The 12,156-nt window shown below is 52.6% G+C and overlaps 1 protein-coding gene across 2 annotated transcripts in view; it reads left to right on the top strand.

The window, feature by feature from the left end:
• The window catches only part of SFSWAP (splicing factor SWAP), a 67,492-nt gene that overhangs the window by 47,804 nt on the left and 7,532 nt on the right, over nt 1-12,156 (top strand). For both annotated transcript variants that reach the window (XM_019803757.2, XM_034639556.1), the window contains exons 14-15: nt 2,953-3,218; nt 9,162-9,287. In XM_019803757.2, the coding sequence (XP_019659316.2) occupies nt 2,953-3,218; nt 9,162-9,287 (392 nt within the window). The remainder of the gene's footprint in view (nt 1-2,952; nt 3,219-9,161; nt 9,288-12,156) is intronic.

Genomic DNA, 12,156 nt, shown 5'->3' with positions numbered 1-12,156 from the left:
TTTTTTTTTATTTTTTTTTTAAGATTTTATTTATTTATTCGACAGAGATAGAGACAGCCAGCGAGAGAGGGAACACAAGCCAGGGGGAGTGGGAGAGGAAGGAGGCCTGACGTGGGGCTCGATCCCATAACTCCGGGATCACGCCCTGAGCCGAAGGCAGACGCTTAACCGCTGTGCCACCCAGGCGCCTCTACCCTTTATTTTTTTGTTCTCAAGTCCAGTTGCTGGATTTTTAAATATCCTCTTGGTACGTGTAAGCTGAGGTCATCCCAGTGAATCATCTTAATTCAGTCGGGGAAAGGTCCCCGCAGTTGCTGATTTTCACTTTGTGAACGATGATCATTTTACTAGAATAAGTAGACCCCATGACCCGATGACAAGTTCTGTTGGTTTGAATACCCATGTCCTCGAATGGGGCCACGCGAAGTATTGCCAACGACAGGCGGTAGTTGGGATAAAGGCAGAAAAACAATACGAAGTTTGGAGATGGGAGTTCCCAGGTTGGCAGTAAAAGTGTGAATAGAAACTCAGCCCGTGAACCGCCGTGCGCCCTCCATGTCTCAGGCTGGCCTGCAGCCCTTTCCCGGGTGCCCGATGACCCGAACTCCTCGGGGCGTCACTGGTGAGTGCCGCGGGTCTGTCCCATGTGGAGGCACAGAGGGATAGAGAGAGACGGCAGCCCTGGGCGTCTCTGCACTTGCCCCAGGGCAGGCCGCTGGTCAGGGTGGAGAGTCCGTCTGGGTCTCCCTGGAGGTCTTGGGCCTGGTCTCAGGAAGGACCCCCGGTGGCTCCGGCTGCCCTCCCTCCGACTGTGGTGCCGGCACCCACTTGGCTTTCACATGGGCCCTGTGCCGCGTCACGGGTGCCACGAGCTGGTTTCGTCCCCAGCTTCGGTCTCATCTTTCTTGCAGTGTGCCCCGAATTTCTTGGGAGTTTTAAAAGCTGCCCCGCGCTGATCTCCCTGCCGCGCAGCCGCGGAGTTGTCCCTCAGTCGGCGCACTGGGGCTATGCCCGCGGCATGGCACGGGCCGGGCGGCCTCCCCTTCTCCAGCCTCCAGCGCCCCAGAGCTCCTGTGCTCAGAGTGTCGTGTAACGTGTGCTCACGGACGGGTCTTGACCAGTGCCAGAGCTCCAGTGGCTTTCCCAGACGACGAGGGCAGGTTCTTGTCTGGGGTTGAGATGGGCGCCCTGAGCCGGTTGAGGCCGAGCCTTAGAGACTAGCTCGCAGCGCTGGCTGCCGCCCTGGAGGCTGAGGAGTGAGGACCAGAGGGCCCCGGGAGGTCTCTGCCCTCCTCCCACCGGCTCCCGTACTGAGTTACCGCGGGGGGAAGAAACCGCTTTGGACAGGGCGCTCTGGGGACAGGCGTGGTGTTCTCGAGCATCTCAGCCCTGCTGCCTTGCACAGTGTCCCCCTTTGGGCCTCCGCTCAAGGGGGCAGATGGGAGGGAGTGCCTCGAACGTCACCAGCGGGGGAGGGGACATGGCTGAGGGGTGAGCGTGGCTTTAGCAGGAAGCGCTGGCCTCTCGTCCAGTGGGCCTTCTCCATGTGAACCACAGGGACCCAAGGAGAGGACGGGAGCAGTTGCAGGATTTGGGGGCCCTGCCCCACAGGCACAGCCCCCCCCCCCCGGCTCAGCACCTGCCTCGAGTTGTTCCCAGTGTCCCAGCTGTGTCCTCAGAGGCACACGAGGCTAAAATGCAGTCACGGTGTGTCTCGTGGTCCGTGTGGTGTTCAGTTAGAGCAAATTGAGGAATGACCTTTCTCAGCGTCCCAGGGGAAGCAGCACGTGGGCTGGTGTGCAGGGTTCGGGTTTGGGTGGGTTTGGGTTTGTTTTGTTTTGTTTTTGTGAACTCATTTCTTTTACACTGTGATGGGGACAATGTCAGTGTGAGTGGACATCGGATTACTGCCTCATTTTTAAAGGCTGAGTGCTGTTTGTCCGGGAGCGCCACGTGGGAACCAGCCCCCCGAGGGTCATTTGGGTGGTTTTCAGGTCATGGTTGTTCCAGAGTGGTGTAGCATGGGGCCTGGGGCATGCAGCGTGCACGCTCGGCTGAATGCTTTTCAGAAGAAATTGCTGAAACTGGCATTGCCCTGGATGATGTCACATCTGATGGGCCTGCTGCCCCCCCCTCGCGCCCCCGGCCGCCTCTTGGTCTGCATGTTGGCGTTCCCTCGTGGGGATTCAGGGAGCACGTCCCCTCTCCATCTGTTTCCCGTGGATGAAGGGTTTATGCTGAGCTGTGTGTTGAGTGCAGGACTGCGTGGGTCAGCATGTGCAGACTGGCCTGTGCCCATGGGGTTCCCTGGTAAGGATTGCCATGCGAACTGTGTTTTCCCCGATGTTCCTGAGACGTGACTGGCGCACCGTGTGTGTGAGGTCCGCGGCGTGATCGCTGAGGTGTGTTGCGAAATGACGGCCGCGGTGGGTTTAGTTAACATCCATCAACTCACACAGACACAGGAAGGAAAGAAGGAGGGTTTTTTCTTCTGGCAAAGTTCTTAAAATCAAAGGGGACTCTTTTTTATTTCAGGTTTTCTTTAAAAATCATTTTCAGATGGGTGTAGAGATTCATAAAAGTCTAACGCTGGAGGTTTGAGAATCTGTCAGTGGAAAATCACAATTATTTATGAAGGAGCAAGCACGGCTTTTTTCCTAACGGTGTCCTTGCTACCATGTTCCCTTGATGAGATCGAGCACTGCCACTGGGGCTAGTGAACGAGCAGCGTCTGGGGAAATTGTCGCATATACTCCTGGCATCTGCGGAGCCGCCACTTCCCCGGAGACACCAGGGCGATATCTTAGAGCCATAGAAAGAGACGTGGTCCTTTCTAAGAGGTGTTGGTGCATTAAATGGTGTGAGGGCCCCAAAGTTGACAGTGTTACATCTGTGCATTTCAAAATGTCCTACTTGCCCTCTTAACATCCCAATGTTTGCTTCTATCCCCAGGAAGCCAGTACTGTGCCCTGTCCTCTACTGGCTGGAGGCAGACCTCTGCCAGCTTCAGATGCTAAACCCACAGAAGGGCCTTCCAGCAAAAGTAAAGACCCACCAAGGGAAGAAGAGAAGGAGAGGAAGAAGAAAAAGCACAAAAAGCGGTCTCGCACAAGGTCGCGCTCCCCCAAGTACCACTCGTCCTCCAAATCCAGGCCCAGGTCCCACTCGAAAGCAAAGCACTGTCTCCCCAGTGCCTATCGGACGGCACGGCGCTCCAGGTGGGTTCACAGGGCGCCCATGGCGCGGGGCTGCTGTGGGCGCGGGGTCCTCCTTCCCCAGAGCGGCAGGGCCGGCAGGGGTGAGCTCAGACCTCGTGAGAGCTCACTTATGGATACAGCTTGCAAACCCAAATGACATCTTTTCAGGTTTTCTTTGAATTTAATTTCTAAAGCTCATCAGCTATGGTCAGGTTTTTAAAAAGTAGATTTATATAAATTACAACAGGTTTGTTCAGTGTGTAAAACTCACAGGGGTGGGGTGTCTTGTTTGTGTGGCCTTTCCTGTGCTAATTGCCCCCGTGTGTGTGTTGTGATGGGGGCTCGGCGCAGCTGCTCCTGCACAGCGTCCCCGCGAACGTGTCGTCTCTTCCCTCCGTAAGAGGCTCGCTCAACCGCCAGGTTCGAGAAAGTGGATGAAGATTTCAGGCCACAAACATGGCCCTTAAAGGGTCACGGAATTCACTGCTCAGTGAAGCAGTTTCAGTAACCGGCGTGCAGGGACTTTGAAAAGCAGACCTCTGGTTAGGCCTTCATCATGCCTTGTGACCTGTTACTCAGTGTTGGGTGGACTCTGCTTGCTTTCTCTTTGGCACAACACTTGGACTCCTGGGATCTCATTTTTCCTCTGTAATTGATGCTGGTTCTCCTTTCCTTGGGAAAGTGTAGATGCCTTGCACTTTCTCTGTTGAAAACACATTCGCCTTTGATTATGTCCCTATTTTTACCCAGACTGGACCTCAAAGGCTTGACAAGTATTTACACTTACTTGTCAACAGTGAAATTGGATTTCCTCCATGTAAATACGTAGGATCCTTGGCTGTCTGCAATTTTAATCGTTTAAAAGTGCCATCATGGGGGCGCCTGGGTGGCACAGCGGTTGAGCGTCTGCCTTCAGCTCAGGGCGTGATTCCGGTGTTATGGGATCGAGCCCCACATCGGGCTCCTCCGCTATGAGCCTGCTTCTTCCTCTCCCACTCCTCCTGCTTGTGTTCCCTCTCTCGCTGGCTGTCTCTCTGTCTCTGTTGAATAAATAAATAAAATCTTTTAAAAAATTTAAAAAAATAAAATAAAATAAAAAAATAAAAGTGCCATCATGACACACACACACCCCACACAGACACACAGGTGCACACACGCAGATACCAGACACACACCCACACATCTTGCTGTTTTTTTAATTAAATGAACAACTTCGCTGATAGAATTTCAATTTTTGAAAGCTCCCAGGAATTTGTATGTAAATGTCAGAATGTTCTAAAGTTTCTTTTTTGAGAGAGTTTCTTATGATATTATATAGTGGACATAAGTCCCGTAGGCCCACACCAGCCCTCTGAGCGGTAACGTGCCCAGTAAATTGTGGCCTGTCATCCTTCATCACAGGGCTTGGACCAGAGAGAGCGTAATTCGCTCCTAACCCTTAGTCTGGGGGACTGGCAGAGTGAAAGCTCCTCACGGCTAGTGTGAGCTGTGAGTTCTGCCCTGACGTGGGTGTTCGGCAGATACAGTGTGAACTGTAGCCCGGCGCCGCTCTGAGGAGGGTGATGTGCCCGCCACGCACGTCTCCCCAGCTTGTTCTCTCCACAGCTGGAATGCTCGTCTGACGCTTAGAATTTTAAGATTCTAGGTTTTATCTGCTTTTTATTGACTATAATTAAGTCATTTTATATGTTATTTTAATACTTTTCTTAAGGTTTTATTTATTTGAGAGAGAGCACATGAGAGAGAGAGAACACAAGCAGGGGAGAGAGGCAGAGGGAGAGGGAAAGAGATTCCCAGGCAGGCTCCACACCCAGGGCAGAGCTCCATCTCACAACCCCCAGACCATGACCTAGCTGACTCAGCCCCCAAGCGCCCCTAAATAATTGTTTCAGGGAAAATTTACAGTTACATATTTTATATACGGATATATTTCATATTGTTCTGCATGCTCAGTGTGACAAGTGCAAGAAGCAAAATCCTAATCCTTAGTGTGTAACCTTGAGTTACAAGAAAAAATTAAGTTAAAAATTTTCTGTTTGAGTTCTGTGATGGCAGACTGCCAGCTTCAGCTTAATTTGACCCACAGTTAAAATTCCCTGTCAGCGGAGCTGAGCTTTTCATGCCTCCTGAGCTGTTTCAGTCCCAGTGGCTGAGTATCTCCATGATCCTCTTGCTGACTGTAGGTATGTGGGCTAACTTCTCAGTTCACGGAAGCAGTCAGGTCCTCCGGTACCTGATTTTGCAATTCTTGTAGGATATCAAGGCAAAGTGTAGCTTCATTATAAAATATTAAAAGTTATATTGTGACACAAAACCTTCGAAGTGTTTGGTATTCCATGATGTTTTGCCTTGAAAAATTGTATGTGACAACAATGCTTTTTGAAGCCAGACCCCCCACACTCAGGGCCTGGGGCTGAGAGGAGAGACCAGCTGTCCCACAGCCCGGGGACAGCTCAGAGGAGCTGGTGGCTCCTGCCGGTCGCCGTGGGAGTCCTGCCTCAGCTTGCGGCTGAGAACGGCGTGCCTGCTTTGTTTGAGAATGCCACGTGTTTTCCCGGGCGTTTGCACCTGCTTTCTCAGTCCGGGCTCTGCCAGCGCTGATAATTCCGGGGGCCCAGTGGGTTTACACTGCAGCAGGTTTAAACCAAGAGAGGTCGATGTTCTCAGTAAATGAATTTGGATGCGTGAAAAATACTTCCGTTGTAGCCAAATCTTGAAGTTGCTAAAGATATTGTCATCATTTTTCTTTAACTGTCTTTTCAGATAACATTATCCATTACAGTAATGTCTACATAGGACCTATCAGACTTGTTTCTGACACACGATTTAATCGATTGTTTTTAAAAGACTCCTGCCAACTCCAAGTAAAATGCACATTTGTCAGTATTTGTACTTGCAGGGTTCTGTGGTTGAAATGTAGTTTCTTTTTCTTATTAAATTACTGAAGTGCTTTGTAAGACGTAGAAAGTTAGGGTTAGAACACCCTTTTCTGCAGAAGTGATCTCCGTGTGAAGATAAGTGATGTTTGCATGTCTGCGGTCTGAGTACCCAGTTTGTCGGAAGTGTAGGCGACTCTGGGTCTCCAGAGGCGACCCAGTCAAATCTTTGGTTTCAGAAATCAGTATGTTGCTTCTTAGAATGTGCATAGTGCTTGGTGTGTTTTAAATCAACATTAATTAAAGTGTGAGACTTTTTTTCTCTGTTTTTTATTTTTTTAGAGTTTTTTTGAGGATTTATTTATTTACTAGAGAGAGTGCACACGAAGGCGGGGAGGGGCAGAGGGAGAGGGAGAGAAACTCAAGCAGACTCCCCACTGAGCATAGCCCCCCCCCCCCCAGTGCGGGGCTCAATCCCCCGACCCTGCGGTCAGGACCTGAGCCGAAATCAGGAGTCAGAGGCTCAACCAACTGAGCCGCCCAGGCGCCCCCTCTGTTTTCCATTATTGTCTCACTAGGTTCTCTGCCGTAAAGGGAACGAAGTTCTCAGGCCATTCGTGTATTGCCTAAAAATTCAGCTTCAATAGTTTAGGTCTTTTTAAAGTCTTGGAAGACTCTAAAGCTTGAACTTAAGTTTTCTTTAAGGACGTTGGAGAAGATCACCTTTGGTGTTTGTTTCACCGGCTTGTCCGTGTTTAAGTTCTACCTCGAATCTCCCCGAGTGGAACTCTGTGTCCCCCGTTTTGCAGTATTGGGGCAAGGTCTACACAGTCCCCCCCTTGCTCCCTGGAGACTTCTGCTTGGGGAGGAGCTGGGATCAGAATGACGTTTTCTGAGTCACAGTTAACATTCAAAAACTGCGTAAGCCGGCAAAACTGGGGTACTGACGGTCATTCCTGTAACCTCCTCATCCTGCATGGCATCCCCAAGAGTCACGCTCAGTGTGTAGCGTGCGGGTGAGGTCCAGCTGCTCCCGCTCTGTGGCGCTGGCCCTGACCCCGACCCCGCAGACGCCCGCAGGCTGTCGGGAGGAGACACTGCAGGGACAGCCAGCCCCTTGGGAGCCCAGCAGGAGCGCTGCTCTGGAGCCGTGCAGGGGCAGGGACAGAGGGGCAGGCCAGTGGTTAAACGGAGGAAAGCAGCTCTTTGCAGACAGCACCACCATTCCGATAAAAAGGCTCATTCTGCCGTTATTTGAAAGCAGAGCGTTATGAGTATTCAAGGGAAAGTACCGGAGTCGCATCATGCAGATGACGTACTTCTAAAATGGAACTCCTGTTCCTCGCCTGTGTCGTGGTGGCAGTATTAACCACCTCATTAACGGAATAAAACATCAGTTCTTCTTAATTAAAACCTAAGTGTTGTCTGGAGAAGCTGACTTCCCCCAGGACTGAGTGGGCTGCTTTCCCAGACCACTTCAGATCTACGGGGGACAGAGACCTCCAACAGTTACTGCAAAGTGGTACTGTATCGGAGTTCGAATTTGTAGGCACTAAAAACTAATGCACGTTTCCTGATTCCCATGTGTATTGTTCCTGAGTAAACATTCCACGGGGGTAGAGGTCTGGTTACGCACAGCTTTCTCCGGGGCTTTGGCGCCACCCCGACCGGCACTCCGAGTTCTCAGTGCAAAGTGTGTGCCTCCGTGTCGCAGGCCCCAACCTCCCTGGGGACTCCCGAGCCCAGAACGCAGCAGGGCCGCTCGCCAGGGCGGGAGCACAGACCTTGGCAGCGGTCGGCAGCTTTTCCCACCAACGGAGTGGACTCCCAGAGCTCTCTGGAGGGGAAACCTGGTACAATGTCAACGTGTCTGACTGCCCTCACCCTTGTAATTTGTTACCTAGATCTTGGGAAGGGTCTGGGAAAAAACTGTCCCCACCATTTTGTGAGCCAGGACACAGCGGTGCTGGAGAAGACTGAGCTGCTGACAGTTTACCTGGACAGGTTCTTGCCGCGGCCAGTCTGTTTCAGGAGTGACTCAGGGTTTTCTTTGTGACGCAGGAGCGTGGAATGTGGTGATAAGCTGGTGTTTGGAACAACAGTTGTGTGTTATTTGGGGGTGGGGGTGGTTATTGTAATTAAAATGATTCAGTGTAGAATGTTTTATGGCAAAATCAAACTGCTCCTTATATTATTTTTGAATGGGTTGTCATAGAAACAGAACAAAAAGAAATTGGTTTTGTCCAGATTTCTGCTTACTCCACGTCTTCCTGAAACAGTAATTTCACTGAATGAACAGAAAAGAAGAATCCTAAACCCATCATTACAGAACCCTCCTTGAAGGGCCTTGACCCCCCGGTGGGTGAAGGTCTGGAGTTGGTGGCGCTGCGAGCGCTGCCGCCGTGAGTAGACCAGGTCATCTCATAGATGGAGTGAGTGTCTCCAGGAACACGAGAAGGAAGAATGAAATATTTTAATGCAAGGGTTTAATCCAGAGAATCCCCTAAACGTGCATTATCATGAGAGGCGGCATGCTCCAAAGCGAGCTGCTGGGCCGGTTCGTTGCTCACACCGAGCAGCCGTACGATGGGTGTGAACGAGAGAGGCTTCGAGGCAGTGGCTCTGATGCTCTCTTCCTGTTGCCAGTATTCAGAATGAATAGGAACAACTCACTTCAATGTCACTGCTTTTCCTTATGTAATTTTGACGGAGACGTCCATGAGCCGAAAATGGTTGAAGGCGGTAAAATGCAGAGGCAAAAGGCAGCACGAGAGACCGCAGGCTGAGTTCGCCGTCCGTCGCCTGTCGGACCCGGAGCTGGGGACTTGGTGCTGCAGAGCGTTGGGGCCAGCCTGACGCGTGCGCACTGCTCGGGTCGAGCGGCGGGGGCGTGACAGGTGTTCCGGTCTGGGAGCGGACTCTCTGTCTCTGCGTCTGTGTCTGGATTCAGTTCCGTCAGTAGAGCAGGAAGGCTGGGGGTGCTCCGGAAGGACACCCACAGACCCAGACGAGGCCAGTCACTGCCTCAGCATAGAAGGGATCACCTGCCAGCCACACAGACCGAAATGCCTCGTCTTCCTCTGCGCAGGTCACGATCCCGGTCCCCTCGGAGAAGAGCACACTCCCCCGAGAGACGGAGGGAAGAAAGGAGCGTCCCCACTGCCTACCGGATGAGTAACAGCCCAGGCGTCAGCAGGAAGCGGACCCGGTCCAGGTAGGCCTCTGAGTTCGTAGACAGTCTGTGCTGGCTGCGAACATTTATACGGACACCTGGGGACAAGCAGGGGAGCCGGCCTTCGGCAGACACTCAACCCGTAGTAGCTCTTTCAATACTCCTGGAACTGACAGCCCTGGGAGCTCCGTGTCCCTGGGGTCAGGGCAGCATTGAGCAGTACCCAGCACCAGCCCGCGAGTCCAGCTACCCCGCTGGACCCCCACACACAGGTGGAAGGAAATGAGAAGCTCGAGTCCCGAGTGAATCCCTGCCACTGCCCAGGTAGCAGGTGCTGTGGGCAGGGCCACTGAGTCTTTGCAGGGCCTAAGAGCAGAGAGAGCTCCAACCTCTGACCCCTTGACACCTGTCTTGATTGTGGAGAGCTAGAGAGACCAGCTCCCGTGTCCATTATGGTAGCCCTCTCATCCATGATGCCTGGCCCCCAGGCCTCTGATTCCCGGCCAGCCAGCGTCCTCAGCCCCTCCAGGGAGAGAACACCAAGGCACCACACTAAAAGTCCTGGCACCCTGCCCACAAGACAGGACACGTCTGGGCCATCTGTGCCTCTCTGGGGCCCGCTGCCCTCCCCTCCAACCCAGGGAGCATGGTGGTGGACAGGGCTGGTGGTGAGTGTTTCCGTCTTGGCCACAGGGCACCGAGAATCATCCTGCATGGGTGGAGCCACCCAACGGCTTCACATCCCTTAGCCTCTTTGTTTCCGTTCTCCCCAGAAGGGCGGGGCTCTCATTTGGGCCCCTGCACAGGAGTTAGCCAAGCCCCGCCTCTGGTATGTGGGCAAAGAGCATCATTCTCCCCGTGACGGAGGTGCCCAGGGGAGGCAGCTGGGGTTTTGTGTGTCTTTGCTTGGGTTTTGTAACTGCTGCCGAGTATGTGCAAGTCGGGACCCTCGGGGTTCCCGAGCCTCCCCGACAACACACCTGAGTGACAGGTGTCAGGAGCCCAGCCATCACCGGGTCCTGCCTGTCTGAAGGACGTGGGCCGAGCAGCCTGCGGGAAGGGTTCGTAGCAACAGCAGCTCTGGAAAGACGTTCCTAACAGGGAAAATATGCCTGCAATCCAGCGAGATCTGTGATAGCTCTGTTCACTGGTAAAACGTGATCTCTCCCTTAAAGCAGCAGGGTCCGCAAAGGAGCTGTAAGGCTGGCCGAGCCAACAGGCGTGCTCGCCGTGCAGGCTGACTGCGTGCTCACGGCCTGAGCCCTAGTCGTCCACGTGAGGCTCCCGCCGCTGGGCCAGGACAGCGTGATGGAGACCGAAGTCCACTTTACAACTGTAGTCCTTGAGCAAGGCATTATTTAACACTTGAAATTCATCGTCACCTTTGCTGTATGTAAAGGGCACGGTCTGAAATTAATTCTTGCAACAAAAGATCTCCCCCACAGAAGCTTTCTTGCTTTGCCCTCAGATTAACCTTTGCATTGAAGGAGCCGTCTTGGGGGAAGGTGGTGGTTATATTAGGAATCTTGAGAACTTGTGTGATCGCTGGAGCTTTAATGAGTTGAACGAAGCAAGTGAAGGCTCAGCCGACCGCAGAGCCTCACGACCTGGTCGAGCGGGTGGGATCACCCCGTGCGCCCGACCGTGGGCAGTGGGTAGCTGTGCTGGGTCCCATGGGGCCAGGAGAGGACACGTGTGCAGTCGCTGGTCCAGGCGTGTGAACCCAGCAGTCAGACCCTGTGCCCTGCAGCCTTCCACGCAGAGCAGCACGGGGCTGCTGCTTTCACGCAGCGGCCAATTCACCCACCAGAGCCGAAGGATCATTTCTATAAGCTGATCCTTGAGTGCGCCCCTTTCACTGACTTCTCATTTTAAAATTTTTTTAGTTTACTAGACAGTTTTACGCTTACTTCTTGAAAATAGTAAAGGGACGTGCATATGCCTGTAAGTGCCAGCTCGATCCAACAGGGGCAGCATGTTTCCATCTGGCCGTCCCTCTCTGCTGCCCTTGCCTATGTGTCCTTGCCTTTGTTGACTTGTCTTACTAAGTGCCCGTGGCCGGGTTCATGTGAAACATTTTGGCAGGAGCACGACAAAGGTGATATGTCACTGCCCTTGGTGTCACACCAGGTGTCTGTCTGTCCTGCTGTCAGTGATGCTGTGCGCCCCACACAGGCCATGGGGCAGTGGCTCCGTGGCTCAGCGCGGACACCCCGTTGGCCTTATCATCTGCTGATGCTGAATTGGTTCTCACATTGGTGATGGCAGAATGGTGACTTTCAGGTTCTGTCTCTCCTTCTCTAAAGAAGACACACGCCCTTTGTTTTGGTGTCACCCTGGACTTTGGGTTTTGGGGTTTTGTTTCTCCATCCGTGGTGTACAAATCCATCGGTAGTGTTACTCTGATGGCGACATCCGTTCCACATTTGGCCTTGTTGTTCTTGAAGCACTTTGTTGCTTTTTGGCCCAAAGTATTCCAGGCTTTGCTGGTGCTTTCCCTGCTCCAGCATTGGGGCCAGCTGTTTGTCCAGGAACCTTGGTTCCTGTCACTGAGCTTTTGGAGATGTCAATATGATGGTATTGAGCATTTTTTAAAGAGTAGAATCCATGCAAACGTTTGGCCACCTCCTACCAGAGCGCAGCTCAGCAGGATGCCCTGTTGTTCCGTTACAGGAAATAGTATGGGATTGGTTGCAGTAGTTTGCCATTGAACGCCTTTTGCTTAGCGCTGTGCCAGGCACAGCGTGAATGTCAAGTGAATTGTTGGGAACGTGCCGCCATTACAGGCTCGTGCTGAGTGTTACCCAACCACAGTAGACTGTCCGTGACACACGTGTGTCTTCATTCCCTCGGGCAGCCACTAAAAAGAAAAAGGAGCTAAAAGCCAAGAGAGGACATAAGGCAGAACCTT

The sequence above is a fragment of the Ailuropoda melanoleuca genome, chromosome 12 (genome assembly GCF_002007445.2).
Source record: "Ailuropoda melanoleuca isolate Jingjing chromosome 12, ASM200744v2, whole genome shotgun sequence".
NCBI classification, from domain to species: Eukaryota; Metazoa; Chordata; class Mammalia; order Carnivora; family Ursidae; genus Ailuropoda; species Ailuropoda melanoleuca.
Note: the sequence above shows the minus strand (reverse complement) of the source record. Positions and strands in the feature narration are given on the sequence as shown.